Source organism: Lissotriton vulgaris, chromosome 11, assembly GCF_964263255.1.
Source record: "Lissotriton vulgaris chromosome 11, aLisVul1.2, whole genome shotgun sequence".
NCBI lineage: Eukaryota > Metazoa > Chordata > Amphibia > Caudata > Salamandridae > Lissotriton > Lissotriton vulgaris.
The window spans coordinates 122,908,489-122,927,160 of NC_141699.1; the positions used below are offsets into that span (position 1 = coordinate 122,908,489).

Consider the following 18,672-nt stretch of genomic DNA (forward strand, 5'->3'; position numbering starts at 1 on the left):
CTACTGGTCCTAAAGGGGTTGGTAAGTGTATTATATGGTGAGGTTGTACATTCACACCGCAAAATACACTCCATTTCCTCACAAAAACATCCTCTCCCTATTCTGCAGCAGCTATCCCAAGAAGAGTACAGCCGTCAAGACCTTTGTCCCATTTAAGGGACTGAAGAGCCAGCTTTACACAATGGTTGAATTTGATACTGTGATTTCAACAATACCAGTTATTGAAACTATTGCTGTAGTTTACTATGAGCCACTCACAGAGCCGACATCCGATGAAATGTTCCCCTTACATGAAATTATACTATTTGAGTATGATTCTGATGTACATTTTGAAAGAGGAGAGATCATCAATCCTCCTCCAGTGAATCAGTGCTACAGATGGTTTCTTGCTTGCTGTTGGTTTAGCAACATATACCTCCATCCAGCATATTCATACGTCTGGATTGCCACTGGAGTCTTATCCTCATAATATGGACTTTTGAAAGTTTCCCTAGATAATGTTATAATTCCTGGCCCCTTTGCGAATTCATGGGGCATAACTGATGTTAAAAAATTGATCAATGATTTATCCTTGTTTACTATTTTACATAATGAAGACCATTATTTATACCCTGAAAATCACCAAGAGCTGTCTTGTTTCTATTATTATGTACATCATTACATTAATAGAACAAGCGGTCCTCCAGAAATATATAATCCCTCGCATTGTGGGGTAGTGCCCGAAACAGTCCAGAAGATTCAAGATCAGGTTCCCTTATGTTAACAGTGATGGCAGATCAGACCCATCTGCTTTTTGTTATGCACAAAAACCACAGACCTTCCTCAGAAAAATTTGATTGCCAATCACCGGTTCATAAATTCTTCTGAATGTATTGAAACACCTACTATTGAAAAGAAAATATATATTTTCAAAAAGTATTGTAGGGTACCAAGTTTAAGCAGATTAAAACTACAGACGCTTTATTCAGAGCATGTGTGGTTCTTAGAGAAATCCAATCTGTGTTATCCTGGTGCACTCGTGAGTATAATGCTTTCAAAAAAGGTTTTTCAAAAACTGTATGGTTGGCGCTACATCTGTTGCACGTTGTCAATCCGTGCCTTGAAACAACATAAACGTAGAGTGAGAAGGACCGCTCCTCACAAAGATGTGCGCTCTGTAGCATGCGGAACCATCGTTCCTTCAGATTTTTAATGTCGGTCTTCAACAATAATACTCAGTTTTTTCGAAAATTCAAGTATTATTTTCATTATTCACATATTCATAATGTTGATTTTATGATTTAGTGATTTTTTCATTGTTTATTCTTTTTCCCAATCTTTCATAAACCCAATGCATTTCGGGTCATCTATATATCGCTTAAAGAGGGTCAAGCCATTTTTCCATATAGGGTTCTCCAAAATGTGGTCACATTCGAATTTGTGCATATAGATGTTCTAGTCATTGCATATAGATGTTGGCATATGAGGGCGCGCCCCAAAGCCCATAGATGTTCCACTACACTGATTGAAGAATCTTCCTTGCCATTCGAAGTAACAGAAAAACAAAGCAAATTGCATCAATTGCAAATGAATACTTGTTGTGATTCATCCATGTCACTCTGTAATAAAATCCATTCAAGTGCTTCTATTCCTTCATTGTGAGGAATCGACGTATATAAAGATATTATGTCTATAGTACACAGTGGGTAAGTGGCGTCAGCTTCAAATTGGATAGATTCTAGTAATTTCAAAAAGGCTGTGTTGTCTTTTATGTACGTGACACACTTTTGTACCATGGGCTGTTGAAATTTGTAAACAAATCTTCCAATCGGATCCGAGATGGAGCCACAGGCTGAGATAATCGGTCTGAACGAAGGATTGATGGGATCCTTATGGATTTTGGGCAACATATACAGTTGCGGTCTTCTAGGATTTTTTACCTCAAAGAATCTTTTGGTTTTGTCGCTGATCCAATCCATTGCTTTTGCATGATCAATGATTTTCTGTAGGATGGATTGATATTCATGTGTAGGGTCTTGTTCCAAAGATAGATAAATGCTTTCATTAGCTACATGCTTATTCACACTGTTGATGTTAAAGTCTGTATCCATGACGATAAGGGCACCTCCTTATCAGCTTTTTGAAATGTTAGTTTCTTGTCAAGACTCAGGTTTTTTAATGTGTTCCATTCCTTAGGAGATAAATTGGTTTTAGTTGGTTTTGAAAATGGAATCTTTTGTACATACGCAAGCACTGACCTTTCAAAGGCTTCAATAGTCTTAAGTGAAATTGGAGCACAAAATGTGCTTTTCGGCTTGAAATCCTTATCCCAACTTTCATTACTGCCTGTTGTAGGATTGTCCTTAAAGAAATCTTTTAATTTTAAAGAGCGAAAAAATTTAAACAGAGCTATTTCTGTTTCTCCCAAAGATGATCTATAAGTTGGGACAAATGTCGTACCTTTATTTAACAGTTTCTCTTGTGCAGGAGTAAGTGAAGTTGAAGAAATGTTAATTATCAAGTTGTTTTCGCCAACTGGCTCCTTGTCCTTCTGGCAATTTCTTCCTCTGTTTCCTTTTCCCCTTCTAATGCTTGTGGAGAGGCGTTTGCTGTTATTCCTACAAAGCATCGGTTTTAGGGCTATTCTTAACCCCCTTGGTATCCTTTGATTTTGCGTGCAACCTTTGATTGATTACTTTTCTGCTGATATACTCCAATTGTTTTAAAAGCTGTGTTGTGGTGGTCTTTTGAGTGGTAAAAAGCCTGGTCTCCTGAATTAGTCCATAAATTTATTTAGCAGCATCTGCTGTGTATCCAAGTGTTACTGCTTTATTGCTTGTTAATTGGGTAATGTCATCTAGTTGCATTTTGACGGTGGTGCAAACCGGGATGCGGTTGACGATTCGAAAGTAATCCAATCTGTGTTATCCTGGGGCACTCGTGAGTATAATGCTTTCAAAAAAGGTTTTTCAAAAACTGTATGGTTTGCGCTACATCTGTTGCACGTCGTCAATCCGTTCCTTTTCCCCTTCTAATGCTTGTAGGATGGATTGATATTCATGTGTGGGGTCTTGTTCCAAAGGTAGATAAATGCTTTCATTAGCTACATGCTTATTCACACTGTTGATGTAAAAGTCTGTATCCATGACGATAAGGGCACCTCCCTTATGACCTTTTTGAAATGTTAGTTTCTTGTCAAGACCCAGGTTTTTTAATGTGTTCAATTCCTTAGGAGATAAATTGGTTTTAGTTGGTTTTGAAAATGGAATCTTTTGTACATCCGCGAGCACTGACCTTTCAAAGGCTTCAATAGTCTTATGTGAAATTGGAGCACAAAATGTGCTTTTTGGCTTGAAATCCTTATCCCAACTTTCATCACTGCCTGTTGTAGGATTGTCCTTAAAGAAATGTTTTAATTTTAAAGAGCGAAAAAATTTAAACAGAGCTATTTCTGTTTCTCCCAGAGATGATCTATAAGTTGGGACAAATGTCGTACCTTTATTTAACAGTTTCTCTTGTGCAGGAGTAAGTGAAGTTGAAGAAATGTTAATTATCAAGTTGTTTTCGCCAACTGGCTCCTTGTCCTTCTGGCAATTTCTTCCTCTGTTTCCTTTTCCCCTTCTAATGCTTGTGGAGGGGCGTTTGCTGCAGGGCTGGTCTCTAAAAAAGATACCTGTTTAGTCGTGTTGATTTGCTGTTGTTTTTGCACCTGTTGCACCGGTTTTCTGGATTGGACGATCTCTGAATCCGAAACCACACTCTCTTGTGATGATGTAGCAGTAGTTTTTTGTGGTTGGGATGAAGGTTGCCATTTTTTCTGATAGTAGATTTCCTCCCATGTGTAAATTTCCTCAAGTGTTTAATCAACGGTGTCGTGGCGGTACTTGCGTACCTTACGTTTGTTTACTTCCTTTGCATACCGATCTAGTTTGGCATTGATATCTTCTAAAGTTTTATCCAGATCCAGAATCTTATTTATTTCCATTTTCAGTGTTTTGATTTCTTCTTCCAATTCAATAAGCACTTTAGATAGTTCTTCGACAATTAACAAAATTAAGTCCAAAGAGCATTTATTAAGTATTTGGTACCATTTCTCCTTTCTGTTGTGGGACAAACAGAAAGGAAACTAAAAGTACGCATTACTGAGCATAAAAGTAACATTAGACTTGCAAATACAAAATCCACAATTGCCAATCATTGGATGGAAGCGTGCCACCAAATTGCACAATTGAGATGCACGATTCTCGAGGTGGTAAAACAACGCCGAGACATGGATCCTAATAAACAAAGATTACAAGCAGAGTTCTTTTGGATAAAGAAACTTAATTCCCTCCAACCGGTGGGGATGAATGACAGGTTTGAATACACGTGCTTTTTATTATGATTATAAATGACATTGGTTTATGGATTGTTCTTCTCCTTGGATCCTGTTTGCAAAAACTTTGATCTCTAATGAAATCCAAATGTTTGAATAAGATGTAATGTACTCGCAGACATTTTGGTCTTTAACCACTACCGTTTGTGATGAATATGTTTTCCTTTTTTTTTTCATTTCTAAATACTGTGTTAGATCATCTTTCCGGTTTCGTTTATGTAGTGTTTATTAATAATCATGACACGATTTGTACAGAATGTATTTATTGGGGTGCTTGTAGTCAAAAGCATCGGATTCCCGTACAAACTTCCTGTTTTGAAGCTGATACCCTCACATCATATGACATCCGTCACATGATGAGGTCTTCGTTTACGATTGGTCTAAAGTGCATAGAAACCGTTGAACATGGCTGAGCAGTTGTTCACGGAGACGCTTTTGCTCCCGGTCTTCAAGTAAGTGCGGGAAGGAAGGTTAACGGTTGAAAGTGTTGTTAAGTTCAGTTTGTTTAGAATAGGAAAGGCATGCATGAAATTAACCAGGAACACATTCAGTCAAGAATTGGTTGTATTCATGATAATTTGTCAGTCATGTTTCCCGCCAGCCCGCCATTAACGTCAGTTTGTTGAGTCCATGTACGAGGGAAGCTATGATTTTGACTTTCCTAACATGAAATGTGTCACTCTAAGAATTCTATATCATCCTGTCAGTTTAGATTTATGTCACCTATTTTCGTTTGTTTGAGATTCAGTATAACATGTGGGTTAATTAACTTGGCCCTGTATGTTTCCTTTACAGACCCCTGAAGGAGGGTCCTTTAATTGTGACCCAAAATGCATTGGGTTTATGAAAAATTGAGAAAGAGAATAAACGATGAAAAAATCCCTAAATCATAAGATCAACATTATGAATATGTGAATAATGAAATTAAATACTTGAATTTTCGAAAAAACTGAGTATTATTGTTTAAGACCGACATTAAAAATCTGAAGGAACAATGGTTCAGCATGCTACAGAGCGCACATCTTTGTGAGGAGCGGTCCTTCTCACTCTACGTTTATGTTCTTAGAGAAATCACATTTTTAAACAAGACAATACAGCAAAAAACATGCATGGGTTGGCATCCAATCTAAAGACACCATTCTCTGCAACAGTTAATTTGACACAATTTACAGGTTGACAATGGGAAAAAATGTTGCTTTTTAAAATTTTTTTTATTCATTTTCATTCCACACTTCCATAGCAAGATTAGCATTTAACAATACACAATGGTTACATAATCATCATAACATTACAAGAATTTATCAAACTGGATATTCCATTAGGGTCCTTCAATCAAAATATTCCACAAGAATCATAAATGCACATACTCTATTGCGACATATTTGGTAACGTTATATTTTTCAATTATTCATATAAGCCAAAAATTGCTTCCAAATCATTAGTCCCATTTTACGCTTTCTCGCTCCTTTTAGCGAATATAAGCTAAATTCCAAGCTTGAGATTCTAAATAACTTGGCCCTCCACACCTCAAATCTTGGAGGCTCTTGACATAGCCATTCTCCCACTATACATAAGAGGGCTATGGTCATTGCAACAAATAAAAAATATCTAAATTTATACAAACTACCCCCCTTTGAAACCTCATGGCCCATACCTAGCATCATCAAGGCTGGGGTTATCCTAACAGGTATCTCTAATGCTTCAGAAATAAATCTTACCATAGCTTGTATAAAAGGAAGCAATTTAACACACGTATAAAAAATATGGTCTATGTCCGCCTCGGGTGAAGCACATCGAAAACATTTCCCATCGTATCTGCTACCCCATTTTTCATTCGCGCAGGCGTATAGTACAGCCTAAAGACAGTTTTAAAAAATTGCACTTGTAAATTTGCTGACAATAAAGTTTCCTTGGCTCTTACAATCGCTTCCTCTATTGATATATCTATTTCGTTCTCACCAAGAGTTTTGGTCCAATATACCATATGTTTCCCCAAATCATCATTCTTTCTTGAATTTAGGATTTTATACAGTCCCCCTATTCTGCTATGAGCCTTTACAGCCTACATCAACGGGTTAGATATCAATTTCAAGGTTTTTTTACCTAAAAAATCCCTAATTTGTATATATTTAAAAAACTGTGTTTGTGGTATACCATAGTCCTGTGACAGCGATGCAAACTGTTTAAAAGTGCCAGATTGGTCGTACAAATCCCCTAACGTGTTAATCCCTTTACCCTGCCAAAACCTTGTCACATTGTCTCTACATATAGCTGGGAGCAATTTTGTTGCATTTAATGGGGTGTAGTAAGTTACGGTTCCTAAATTAATTAACTTGCGTACTTTCTTCCAGATTTTATTAACTGCTTCTATTGTCTTGAACTTGGTTCTTTTAGAGTAGCTCCATTCTATTTCCCTGAATAAGCTCCGATTTGCAGCCATTCCCAGAGTTAAATGGTATATAGAAATATTAAAACTCAGTGTTGCTGGATTAATTCCCTCTTCGCCTCCCATCAATACACTATGCATCTTTTGCAGGAAACAAACATAATAATACAATAAAAAATCAGGGACCGATAGTCCCCCTCTGTCTTTTGGTAACGTCATGAGCCGCATGGCTCTCCGTGGTTTACCTGGAGTCCATATGAGTCCATATGAATCTGGCGTACAGAGCCTGCAGTTGTTGAATTTGGGCCGGTAATATTTCTAATGGTAGGGACCTGAAGAGATATAAAACCCTTGGTAGTATAATCATTTTTATTATATTAGTTCGGCCGATTAAAGTAAAATGTAGCCTCCCCCACTTTTCTAAAGACTCCGCTATATTTCTATGCAGTGAAACCCAATTGGCTGCTACCACTTCTGACATGGCTGCTCTTATCTTAACCCCCAAGTAGGTTGCTTCTACTACTACTCTAGGGTCATTCACCTTAGCTATATGCGAGAACACCAACTGTGTTTTTGCAACATTCAACTTATAGCCCGATAGTTGACCAAAACCCTTAGCTAGCCGTTCAATTTCTATCAATCCAAGAGTCAGGTCTTCTGTAGTCACTGCTATATCATCTGCAAAGGCAAAAACAATATGGGGGATATTACGTACAATAAAGGGTTTAATAGCCTCACTATTAATAAGCAAACCAATAAAAGGATTTATATATAGTGCAAAAAGAAGAGAAGAACAGGAACATCCCTGCCTTGTCCCTCTGGTTATTTGCACTAAATCAGAAGTCGCGCCCATAGATTCTATCCTAGCCGTTGATGCCATATATAGACTTTGCAGTGCAATCATAAACTTCCTGGGGAGTCCCATAGTCTCCATTACCTTCCATAAATAGTTCCATTCCACGCGATCAAATGCTTTTTCAGCATCAAGTAATATCAACCCTAAACTACGTTTTTCTACTTCTGCTATATCGAACAGCATAATAACTTTGTTAATATGTGCCACTGTTCCTCTCCCTGGAATGAAACCATGTTGTTCATCAGACACTAATGATGTTATAACTTTGGATATCCGATTTGCTAATATTTTAGAGTAAATCTTTCCATCACAGTTGAGTAATGATATTGGGCGATATGACCCTGGCATGTCGGCGGCTTTCCCTTTCTTACTGAATACAACTATAATGGCATCGTCCCATGATTTCGGTGCTTCTCCATTTTGGGCAGCCCTAAATGTTTCAAACAGTATCTCTTTAAGTTCCTCAAAGAAAAATGTATATAGTTCTCCTGGTAGTTGGTCAGGGACTGCTGCTTTACCCATTGCCAGCGTTTTGACTGCCCTAGCTACCTCGTCCTCTGAAAGGGGTGCATCCAGTAGATCCACCGCTAATGGGTCTAACTTAGCTAATGTTCCTAAAATAGAAAGATCCAATTCTTCTACCTTAGTTTGTTCTGTCTTATATAGTGCTGAATAAAAATCGTGACAAATGGCCAATATATCTTGGGGTCCAGTTCTTAGATTACCTGTTTTATCTTTCAGGGAGGGTATATGCAGACTAGCATTCTTCATGCGCAATTTTAGTACTAGAGGTCGTCCTATGGCTTCACCGTATTCATGACAGATCTTACGCTGTGCCAAATATTTTCTTGCGTTCTCACTATCCAATATACCCAGTATTTGTGCCCTTTTCTTTGCGACCTCCAACTCTAATGTTTTCACATTACCCTTCATAGCTATCCCCCTTGTTAAGTTCTCTTCTGCCCCTTGTAGTCCCTGATATAGCCTTTCCATCTCCATTTTTTGCTTTCTTTGTCGAGCTAAACCAAAACTTAAGACCTCCCCCCTAAAGCAGGCTTTGAATGCGTCCCAAACGATCTTGGTTAGGGCCGAGTTTATATTATTCTTTAAAAATTCTCTTATCCACTCCTTCATATATTTTATAAACTCGTCATTGTAGCATAGTTTACGATCGAAAGTAAATTTCCTAGTTGTAGCAGGAGCCCCCCAACCAACAATTGACAAAACAATAGGTGAGTGATCGGACGAAATGTTAGGGTAGATCTGCATTTCCACTTTGGCTGAGTAGGGCACTTCTACAAAGAAATAATCCAACCTAACTTTTTTTTTGATGGGGATGGGAATAGAAAGTCCGTCAAATACAAAGTACTCCATACGTCCACCAGGCCATAATCTTTACTAAATTGAAGAGGGCCCTGAAAACCTGTAGTTTCCGTCCTTTATAAGTCTTGGCTCCCCCATCAAACTCGTACTTTGTCAAATTAATATTCATATCCCCGTAAATAATCAGGGGGGTAGCCCAGGTCCCCAGTTCCTGATGCACTTGATCCAGAACCTCAGAATCATCTATATTAGAACCATAAATATTACATATTGTGAAGTTCCCATACTGTCTTCCACATTCAACCATCGCCCACCTACCATGTGTGTCTGTTGCTGTGCGTCGTAACGTAACCAGGTCCCTTTTTGCTAAGATAGCTACTCCCCTCGTCATGCCTGATTGTTGGGACGAAACCAGAATAATGAACCCCAACTCTGTTAAAACTTGATGTTTATTCCACAGGAGGTGGGTCTCTTGTAAGCAGACTACATCTGGGACAACATAACGTAGCTCAGCCGCTACTCTCCTTCGTTTGTTAAAATTGTTTAACACAGAGACATTTAGCGAGCATATTCGTAGATCTCTAGTTGTAGTTATAACTCACGGTTAAACATCCCGCAGCAGTAAACCCATTTAACCTTAACAAGACCCTGAAATGATTTTCTGTCGCTTTGCTTATCTTAATCTTTATTAATACTCTTGCTCTTACAAATTCGCCATCTTGAAATGCAAGTGTGGATTTTTTACCCCCTTTTGATCCCTCCACCTACCCTTCCCTCCCTCTACCCAGCTACCCCCTTGACCGCCCCCCACCTTTCCCATTAACAAGGCATTCAGACTTATGGTCCTGAAGATGTAACTGACAAACCCCCGCCCCCCCGCAAGGCCGCTAATATACATATTTTACACACAAAAAGAATAGGAAAGAAGATCTTCCCTCATAATTTGGAGAATCCATAGCTTCACTATATGTTAGCTATAGGATAACTATTACATGTTATGAAAAGCACAAACACAAAAGAAAAGACAAAATGAATGCCTTTTAAATCCTCTCTGGATCTACCAAACCAACCCAATCTTCTTTCTTTCTAGCCCAATAATTAGTATTTACCGAGTTGGGCTGGTTATCTTACTCAAGTATTCCTTTGCCTGCCCCGCATTGGTAAAGAAATGCGTACGCTCCTTGTAAATAATCTTCAATTTTGCGGGATTCAGGAGGAACACTTGAGCACCCTTGGCACGTAATGGAGTTATTAACTGTCGCAATTGCCATCGGTTGTCAACAGTATATTTACCAAAATCGGGGGTTACAAAGAATTCAAATCCTGGGCCAGGGCGTTTTTTATTGGGTCTTGCGAGCTTGAATATCTCTTCTCGGGCAAGAAAACTGTTTAATGAGATTAATATAGCCCTAGGCCTGCCTACGTTTCTCTCTCCCCCTTTCTCCCCTCCTTGACCAGTAGTCCCTTTCAAATTGAATGGAAAGCGATGTGCTCTCTCAACCTCTCTGTACCAGTCCCACTTTGTAAGTTCTGGAAAGGCTTCTTTGAACAGGTTGACTAAAAATGTGCGAGGATCTTGGCCTTCTTTGCCTTCAGGGACTTGTAAGACTCTCAAGTTATTACGTCGAGCCCTGTTTTCAAAGTCAGCAAGTTTCCAGAGAGTGTCCTCCTTTAGCCCTTGTAGTACCTCTGTGGCTCCTTTCTGCTGTTCTACTGCGTCTTCCAAACTAGAAATGCGATTCTCAGCCTCGTTAAACCTATTAGCGGTGTCTGCTTGCGAATTTGCAAGCCTTCGAACTGAATTCTGGAGCTTACGACACATACTCTGGACTCTCTGGCTCTCTTCCCTAGTCTCATCCCGCAATGAGATTATAGATTCATATATCAATGCTAATGAGATCTCAGAGTTTCCCTCCCCAGTGGTCTCCTCTGTCTCTGTTTCATTCCTTGCATAATCTGAGGCTTGAATATTTAAGTCCCGAACAGTAGATGGGCTATCGTCTGTAAAATCAATGGAATCATCATGACATAGGCCGCTTGCCGGACTCTCTCCTTCCATACTCATTTGCAATGCATATTGTGTTACTAGATCTTCGCAAGACGAGGGCAAAGCTTCCGACATTGAGTAGAAATCGCCGGATTCTCCATCAACTTGAGCCTGTTCTTGCTCTCGTTCCTGTTCCTTTCCACCAGCAGCACCACGGGTAGGGGTCTTGCCATCCGTTTCTAAAGGGGTCTCAGCAGTAATAGTAGCCTTTACATTTGCCCCCTTGGCTCGCTCCTTCTCTATCGCTGCTGCCACTGCAAAAATAGTTGGATCACCACAGTTTTATCTGTCCCTATTGTGTTCGCATTGACATTGGCATTTGACTGTGAGCCTTTTATTTTACCTGGGTCCACTGGTGTTTTAGGTTGATTTTTCTTGTTCATATTTGTTTTAGCCCCTTCTTTGGGAAAACCGCTTTCCCCCTGGTCATCTACGGCTTTCGTTTTCCCCCTTGTACATTTAGGAGCCATATCCTCGCCTTTTCCTCGCCTTTTCGCGATTTAACAAAACAGGTGCAGTTACAAACAAACCCAGCCTTTGAATAGTCTCTCACAACTTGCTTTTCGTTACAGTTCGCTCAATGCTTTGCCGTGGGACTCGGACTCACCACTGATGTCTTCCCACTGCCGTCTCTCCGCCCAATGCTATGAAAAGCTTAAGTCGTCTACTCCAATGCTACCAGCGAAGCACAGCAAGCATTCCACTGCGTTTTCCTAGCCGTTTTTCATGAAGTCTGCCCCCGTCTCTTGATTGAAGCCTCCGCGGTCTGGAAGCCGTTCTGCTCCCAGGTCGACCCAATCACCCACAGGTGTGCGCAGTTCAGTCAGAGCTCCGGAGCGCCGGAGGACGCCGTAGTACAATGGACGCCGCCGCCCACAATAAAGCTAGAGAGTATCTCGCACGAAATGCTCATCCAAATGTTGTAAAGGAACTTCCCGAACCGGCATTCGGTTCAGTCCCCGCCGTCCGACTTCTTTATTATTTATACCCTGAAAATCACCAAGAGCTGTCTTGTTTCTATTATTATGTACATCATTACATTAATAGAACAAGTGGTCCTCCAGAAATATATAATCCCTCGCATCGAGAGCATTGTGGGGTAGTGCCCTGGAACAGTCCAGAAGTTAACAGTGATGGCAGATCAGACCCATCTGCTTTTTGTTATGCACAAAAACCACAGACCTTCCTCAGAAAAATGTGATTTCCAATCGCCGGTTCATAAATTCTTCTGAATGTATTCAAACACCTACTATTGAAAAGAAAATATATATTTTCAAAAAGTATTGTAGGGTACCAAATTTAAGCAGATTAAAAGTACAGACGCTTTATTCAAAGCATGTGTGATTCTTAGAGAAATCACATTTTTAAACAAGACAATCCAGCAGAAAACATGCATGGGTTTGCATCCAATCTAAAGACACCATTCTCTGCAACAGTTAATTTGACACAATTTACAGGTTGACAATGGAAAAAAATGTAGCTTATGCTGAATTAAACACTATGATTCACAATGGTATATATAATTTGAATGTATTTGGTTCAGATGGATTTGATACTGATGTGTGCATGAACAGGCTTTTTTTCTAAAGCTGCTAGGCCCCTAGCAAACATACCAGGAGACGTATTACATTTATGACGCACTTTCTGTTTGCCTCACAGTGCACCTTTAAATAAGTGCGCTGAGCACAAACATGGATAGTGCGCTATATTACCATGAATGCATTTCCCCAAGGCAGCCACGAACATGTGTTGCCCTGGGGTAGTGCATTTATGTGAAACACGGAGCAGCTGCTACTTCTCAGAGCAGTGTTAGAACGTGAAATATTATTACCAAAGTTTGCACATGCTGAAGAAGTAGACTTTTTTTTAAATTGTGAAGAAATGTTATATTTTAAGCTATATTTGTTGTATAATTTAAATAGCAATCATTTTTAGGGCTAGGCATTAGAAGGTATTAGAGCGCTTTACACATTCGGGCACGGGGAGATAAAGTGATTTGCCCAGACATCACAGGATGTGTAGTAATCCATGGGGTCGCACACTGCTCCACCCACCAGCGGGTTCGCCCCGGCCTTCCCTGGACACGTGTTTGTGGGTCGTTACCCTTCGTCAGCAGGGAATAAACGTACGTCTGGGGTTGCTGTGTAGGCTGCCAAAAGTGTTCTCAGGTCTGGTACCTCTCCACGGCGCGCAGGTGCGTGATCCCGAGCTCGTCAGCTCAACCGGCTCAAGGGAGCCTTAATAAACAGTAATCCATGGGGTCGCACACTGCTCCACCCACCAGCGGGTTCGCCCCGGCCATCCCCGGACACGTGTTTCTGGGTCGTTCCCCTTCGTCAGCAGGGAATAGGCGTAGGTCTGGGGTTGCTGTGTAGGCTGCCAAAAGTGTTCTCAGGTCTGGTACCTCTCCACGGCGCGCAGGTGCGTGATCCCGAGCTCGTCAGCTCAACCGGCTCAAGGGAGCCTTAATAAACAGTAATCCATGGGGTCGCACACTGCTCCACCCACCAGCGGGTTCGCCCCAGTCATCCATGGACACGTGTTTCTGGGTTGTTACCCTTCGTCAGCAGGGAATAGGCGTACGTCTGGGGTTGCTGTGTAGGCTGCCAAAAGTGTTCTCAGGTCTGGTACCTCTCCACGGCGCGCAGGTGCGTGATCCCGAGCTCGTCAGCTCAACCGGCTCAAGGGAGCCTTAATAAACAGTAATCCATGGGGTCGCACACTGCTCCACCCACCAGCGGGTTCGCCCCGGCCATCCCTGGACAAGTGTTTCTGGGTCGTTACCCTTCGTCAGCAGGGAATAGGCGTACGTCTGGGGTTGCTGTGTAGGCAGCCAAAAGTGTTCTCAGGTGCGTGATCCCGAGCTCGTCAGCTCAGCCGGTTGAGCTGACGAGCTCGGGATCACGCACCAGCGCTCCGTGGAGAGGTACCAGACCTGAGAACACTTTTGGCAGCCTACACAGCAACCCCAGACGTACGCCTATTCCCTGCTGACGAAGGGTAACGACCCAGAAACAGGTGTCCAGGGATGGCCGGGGCGAACCCGCTGGTGGGTGGAGCAGTGTGCAACCCCATGGATCACTGTTTATTAAGGCTCCCTTGAGCCGGTTGAGCTGACGAGCTCGGGATCACGCACCTGCGTGCCGTGGAGAGGTACCAGACCTGAGAACACTTTTGGCAGCCTACACAGCAACCCCAGATGTACGCCTATTCCCTGCTGACGAAGGTTAACGACCCAGAAACACGTGTCCAGGGATGGCCGGGGCGAACCTGCTGGTGGGTGGAGCAGTGTGCGACCCCATGGATTACTGTTTATTAAGGCTCCCTTGAGCCGGTTAAGCTGACGAGCTCGGGATCACACACCTGCGCGCCGTGGAGAGGTACCAGACCTGAGAACACTTTTGGCAGCCTACACAGCAACCCCAGACGTACACCTATTCCCTGCTGACGAAGGGTAACGACCCAGAAACACGTGTCCAGGGATGGCCGGGGCGAACCTGCTGGTGGGTGGAGCAGTGTGCGACCCCATGGATTACCATCACAGGATGTGGACGCGACCCCGAGGCGCCAACCCGTGCTTCCCCCACCAAAGTCGGCAGTCTAGCCGGCGGACCACATCCTCTCCCCTTCAGTAATCAGTTGGGTATCCGCTTGATGCTCGCTAGATACTCAAATATTAGGACAGCGTTTGGAAAGAGTAGTACCTGGTGCGATTAAGTTTCCAAACGTAGGCTGACTTGATTCTATTAAAAAACAATTGTAGGCATGATTTACTGACTCAAACATGGACAGCAAGTGTTTCCGTTCATTAGGAATGCTTCTCCTGCCGACAACAGGTGCTTTGGCACCTTTTAATTCGGTTTAACATCTTTATTGACAGAACTAACCGTGACGCCTACTGCCTTGGAGCTCTTCTAACACACATCGGTATCCATGGGTGGCTGAATCATATGATTGGGTGTGGGAGGAAGCGTCTCATCTCTGACGCACGTTCCTGGCTCAGGCTTCCTTCGCGGTACCTACCCCGCCCACCTTGACAGGTGGGTGACGCAACCAATAGCAACAGCGCTCGCTTTGCATGTGCCTGCCCACTAAGCCCTGCTGCCAGGTCTGATATGTGTGTTTTAGGAGACGAATTAGTGAACACGTCTATGCATTCACCGATTAGTTTTTAATAGTATACTTTCAAAAAATCATCAACTTGAAATTTTAGAGAGCAAATTATTTAAGTGCAACGCACGTCACCAACCTCTATCCAATGGGTAATTAACTACTCCTAATATGACTTCTGTCGCAGCCACTATGTTCAAAATAAGTGTTGTGCAGTCTAGTGCTTAGGAAAGTGGCTATGGCAGGCGTAACATGTAGGTGAGTTTAAGCATAATAAAAATTAAAAGCGTGTATGTTCTATTACGTGTGAATTTAGCAACCACGTCCCTATTGCAGTCTTGTCAACCTAATTTGTATTTTTAGGGAAGTATTGCGACTAATGGATACAATAAAGTGTAACGAAATATTTCTACAATGTTCACTTCTTCTATTTCAATATCCAGCTGCATGTACTTAGGTACAAACAGAAGTAATAATTACATAATCGGAAGAAAACCATGTATTAAGTATCATCTTGGGCCCTTTCAACTAATGTCAGTACCATGTTCTAATCTATTGCATGATAGGTAACATGTTTCACTAAACTGATACGTTCCTTTCTTTTGTCTGTCTTTTGTGTCTAGGAAGGTTCGGATTCTGCAGGGTATGCGCTTTGAGTCAATCGCAGGCGCGCGCCGTGCCGCCTTAGTCGTGAGGTTGCGCGCCGCCTGCGCATGCGCAGGGCTGCTCGGAGGGTGTTGCTGCTGCTGTCAGTTCCGGCTGTTTGTTCGGGAAGCGGATCCGTAGCCCAAACCGAGTGCTAGGCCGACGGTACCGGTCCCGACAGCACCCCCACCAGTCGGCCGCAGCCATGGCCCGGGACTACGACCATCTTTTCAAGCTGCTTATCATCGGCGACAGCGGTGAGTGGGGCGGTGGTCTCCGGAAATGAGGGACAGGGGAGGGGACCGGATAAACCAAACACTGGTGGGAGCGGGCTGAGGCCCCGAGAGAGCCGAGTGGAAGTCAGGGACGGCCGTCCTAGGATGGGCAAGGGAATGCATGTTACCCGAGGAAGGTTAGGGGGTGCATGGAATGGACCGTCTTGCAAAAGAGATTGAGCCCGCCAGCGGAGGTGAAGCGGGGTCCCGGTGAAGTACAGAGCAGAAGAGCGTATTCTGGATAGAGAAACGATGGAGAAGTCAGGGTTTAGTTTAATGAAACCCAGGCTCACGGTGAAGCGACCGGGGCGGAAGTACAGCCCATGGCATAACGCAAGGAGTGCTAGAGCGAGAATCTGAGATTGGGGCAGGAAGACCACGGGTGCTGAGAGTTGACAGTGGTTATGGATGGTAAGATACGCTGTTACCGCCGCGGTGGTGGTTACTTGCGTTGGGTATTTGACAGAGGCTCCATAACTTGTTTGTGGACCAGGTGCATTGGACAGCAAACTACTTGGGTTGTGAGAGATGTTCGTTTGGGTACATGGGCGAATAATCAACATTAGGCAGTTACTTCGAGGTGTCTTGACGGTGTTGTGCTAAGCCATAGTTTTTATTGAGTTACACATGGTGCTCCTCTGGGAATATTTGTTACAGTTCTGCATTGGGCATTTAATGGGAAAATATCAATGATTTATTTGTGGGTGGCATGCATTGTGCAGTTAGGTGTTCCCTGTGACTTATTTGATAGTGGTTTACTTTTGCATGTGGTTTTTAGCATTACCTTTTAAAGGTGGGGTTCATCTATATTTATCTGTTGCAATGTACCAGTTTGGTGCCTGGGGATTTACCACAGGGACTCGAGTGTGTAACCTGCAGTGCTTTGTTACATGATATGGTCACCAATTTGTACTAAGGGCAGATAACTGAAGCTGAATCATCTGCATAGAACTAACAAGCAGGTCAGCCAGATCAGAGATTGTCTTTCAAAACACACTCCACCCTTTCCTCCTCCCTCACTGTCGTCCAGGCAACTTAATGTGGTCAAAGTAATACAGGTTTGGTCACATCAACACGTCTGTCATTTTTTTTAAAACACTTTATTGAGTTTTCAAAATACATGTCCAAAAGGATCTCAAGAAGTATCAGCACTATATAATAAACGCCCACAAGTGTAAGCAAGCAAGTAGCCACAGCCAAAACAATTGCTTCAATGACAAATGTCCAGTATTCCTCTTGCAGGACAGGAGCATAGTGTTCGTCATACTCCCCAACCACCCCCAGCCCACAATCCTGCACTTAGTGACGACATGATACTTTTTTTTATCAAACCGCTAGGATCTCTTCACACAATCAACACGTCTGTCATGTCAGGTAGAAAAATCCCACAGATCAATGAAATGTTAGTTCCATAGTATGTTGACAACTAAATCATTGGTTCACAAACTTTCCTAAGTCCCCCAAATTATTATGACCTATCACAGGACTAGAGCTGTTTCTTAACCTTTTGATTTCTGCTGACTCCCACTGAATTATTACTGGAATCTGGAAAGCTCCAGTGAGTCAGTATTGGAAAACGAGGGCACCCGCCTAAGCAATTTCCGTGATTTGAAACTAAGACAAAACATTCAAATAAGAAACTAGTATATATATATATCAAACAAATATTGAAATACACAAATATAAAAAAATTAGGAATTTTAATGGGAAGGTTGGAGCATTTCTAAAATTCTTTTTGAAATTCTTCAAGACAAAGATATGCTAAACTCTGGCAAATCACTTTGTCTACTTTGCTCCTAATGCATGCTTCCTTTTTGTTAGTGTTTCAGTTGATGCCAGCGAATCAAGCTAAGGATACCAACTTAGGGCCACATTTATGAAAAGTATTTAATCACTGTGTGAAACAGCGATGCAATACTTTTCAGTGCAACCTCCTTGTGACACCATGTATGTGCTTTATTGACAGTACGGCGCTCCATGTCACAAGGATTTACAGATACGTCAGGAATCCTGACGTATCTATAGGCGCAAAAGTGGCGCATTGCTGGGGTGTATCTGAAAACGGACGCAACTCCAGCAATGTGTCCTTCACATGGGGCAAACCCCATGTGAAGGAGCCTGTGTCACTCCTTGCGCCTGCTGTGAAGCAGTAGTAAGGATTTTACGCAGTGGCGTCCTGGAAGTGGTGTAGTGAAATCTCATAAATTTCACTCTGCCACTACTACGTGCCATTTTTGCAGGGCAACTCCTTCCCTGCATACATTATACCTGCCTCAGGTATAGTGTAACGCATGGGTTTACAAAGTGAGCATCTGGCTAGATGCATCACCTTGTACATTTTGCACAGTTTGGCACATATTTTACGCTGCTGCAGCTTCACAAAAAGTAATGGAATGGCAGTGTAAAGGGCTCATAAATAAGGCCCTTAAATTTAATCCTCCAGTTTAAAATTCTTTCACATTTATAGTTTTAAAGTGATTATTCTTTCCTTTTCTTAAGTCACAGATTCCCTGAGTAGGGATTGCGGGACACCAGGGAACTGCAGACTTGAGGTTAAGAGAGGAAGCAGTCACTAACCAAGTTTGCAGAATCTGTCTAATTCTTACTCTGTGTAGCAGCCTGCTTGGTGTGCCGTGTATGGCAAAGAAGCCTTGTACCCAACCCATCATTGTGGAG

At 42.3% G+C, this 18,672-nt stretch overlaps 1 protein-coding gene across 1 annotated transcript in view; it reads left to right on the plus strand.

Annotated features, from left to right (window-relative positions):
- Positions 1–15,699: 15,699 nt before the first annotated feature.
- Positions 15,700–18,672, plus strand: part of RAB35 (RAB35, member RAS oncogene family) — a 160,059-nt gene continuing 157,086 nt past the window's right edge. The window contains exon 1 of the mRNA XM_086942876.1: positions 15,700–15,978. Within this exon, the coding sequence (XP_086799002.1) occupies positions 15,927–15,978 (52 nt within the window). The 5' untranslated portion in view covers positions 15,700–15,926. The remainder of the gene's footprint in view (positions 15,979–18,672) is intronic.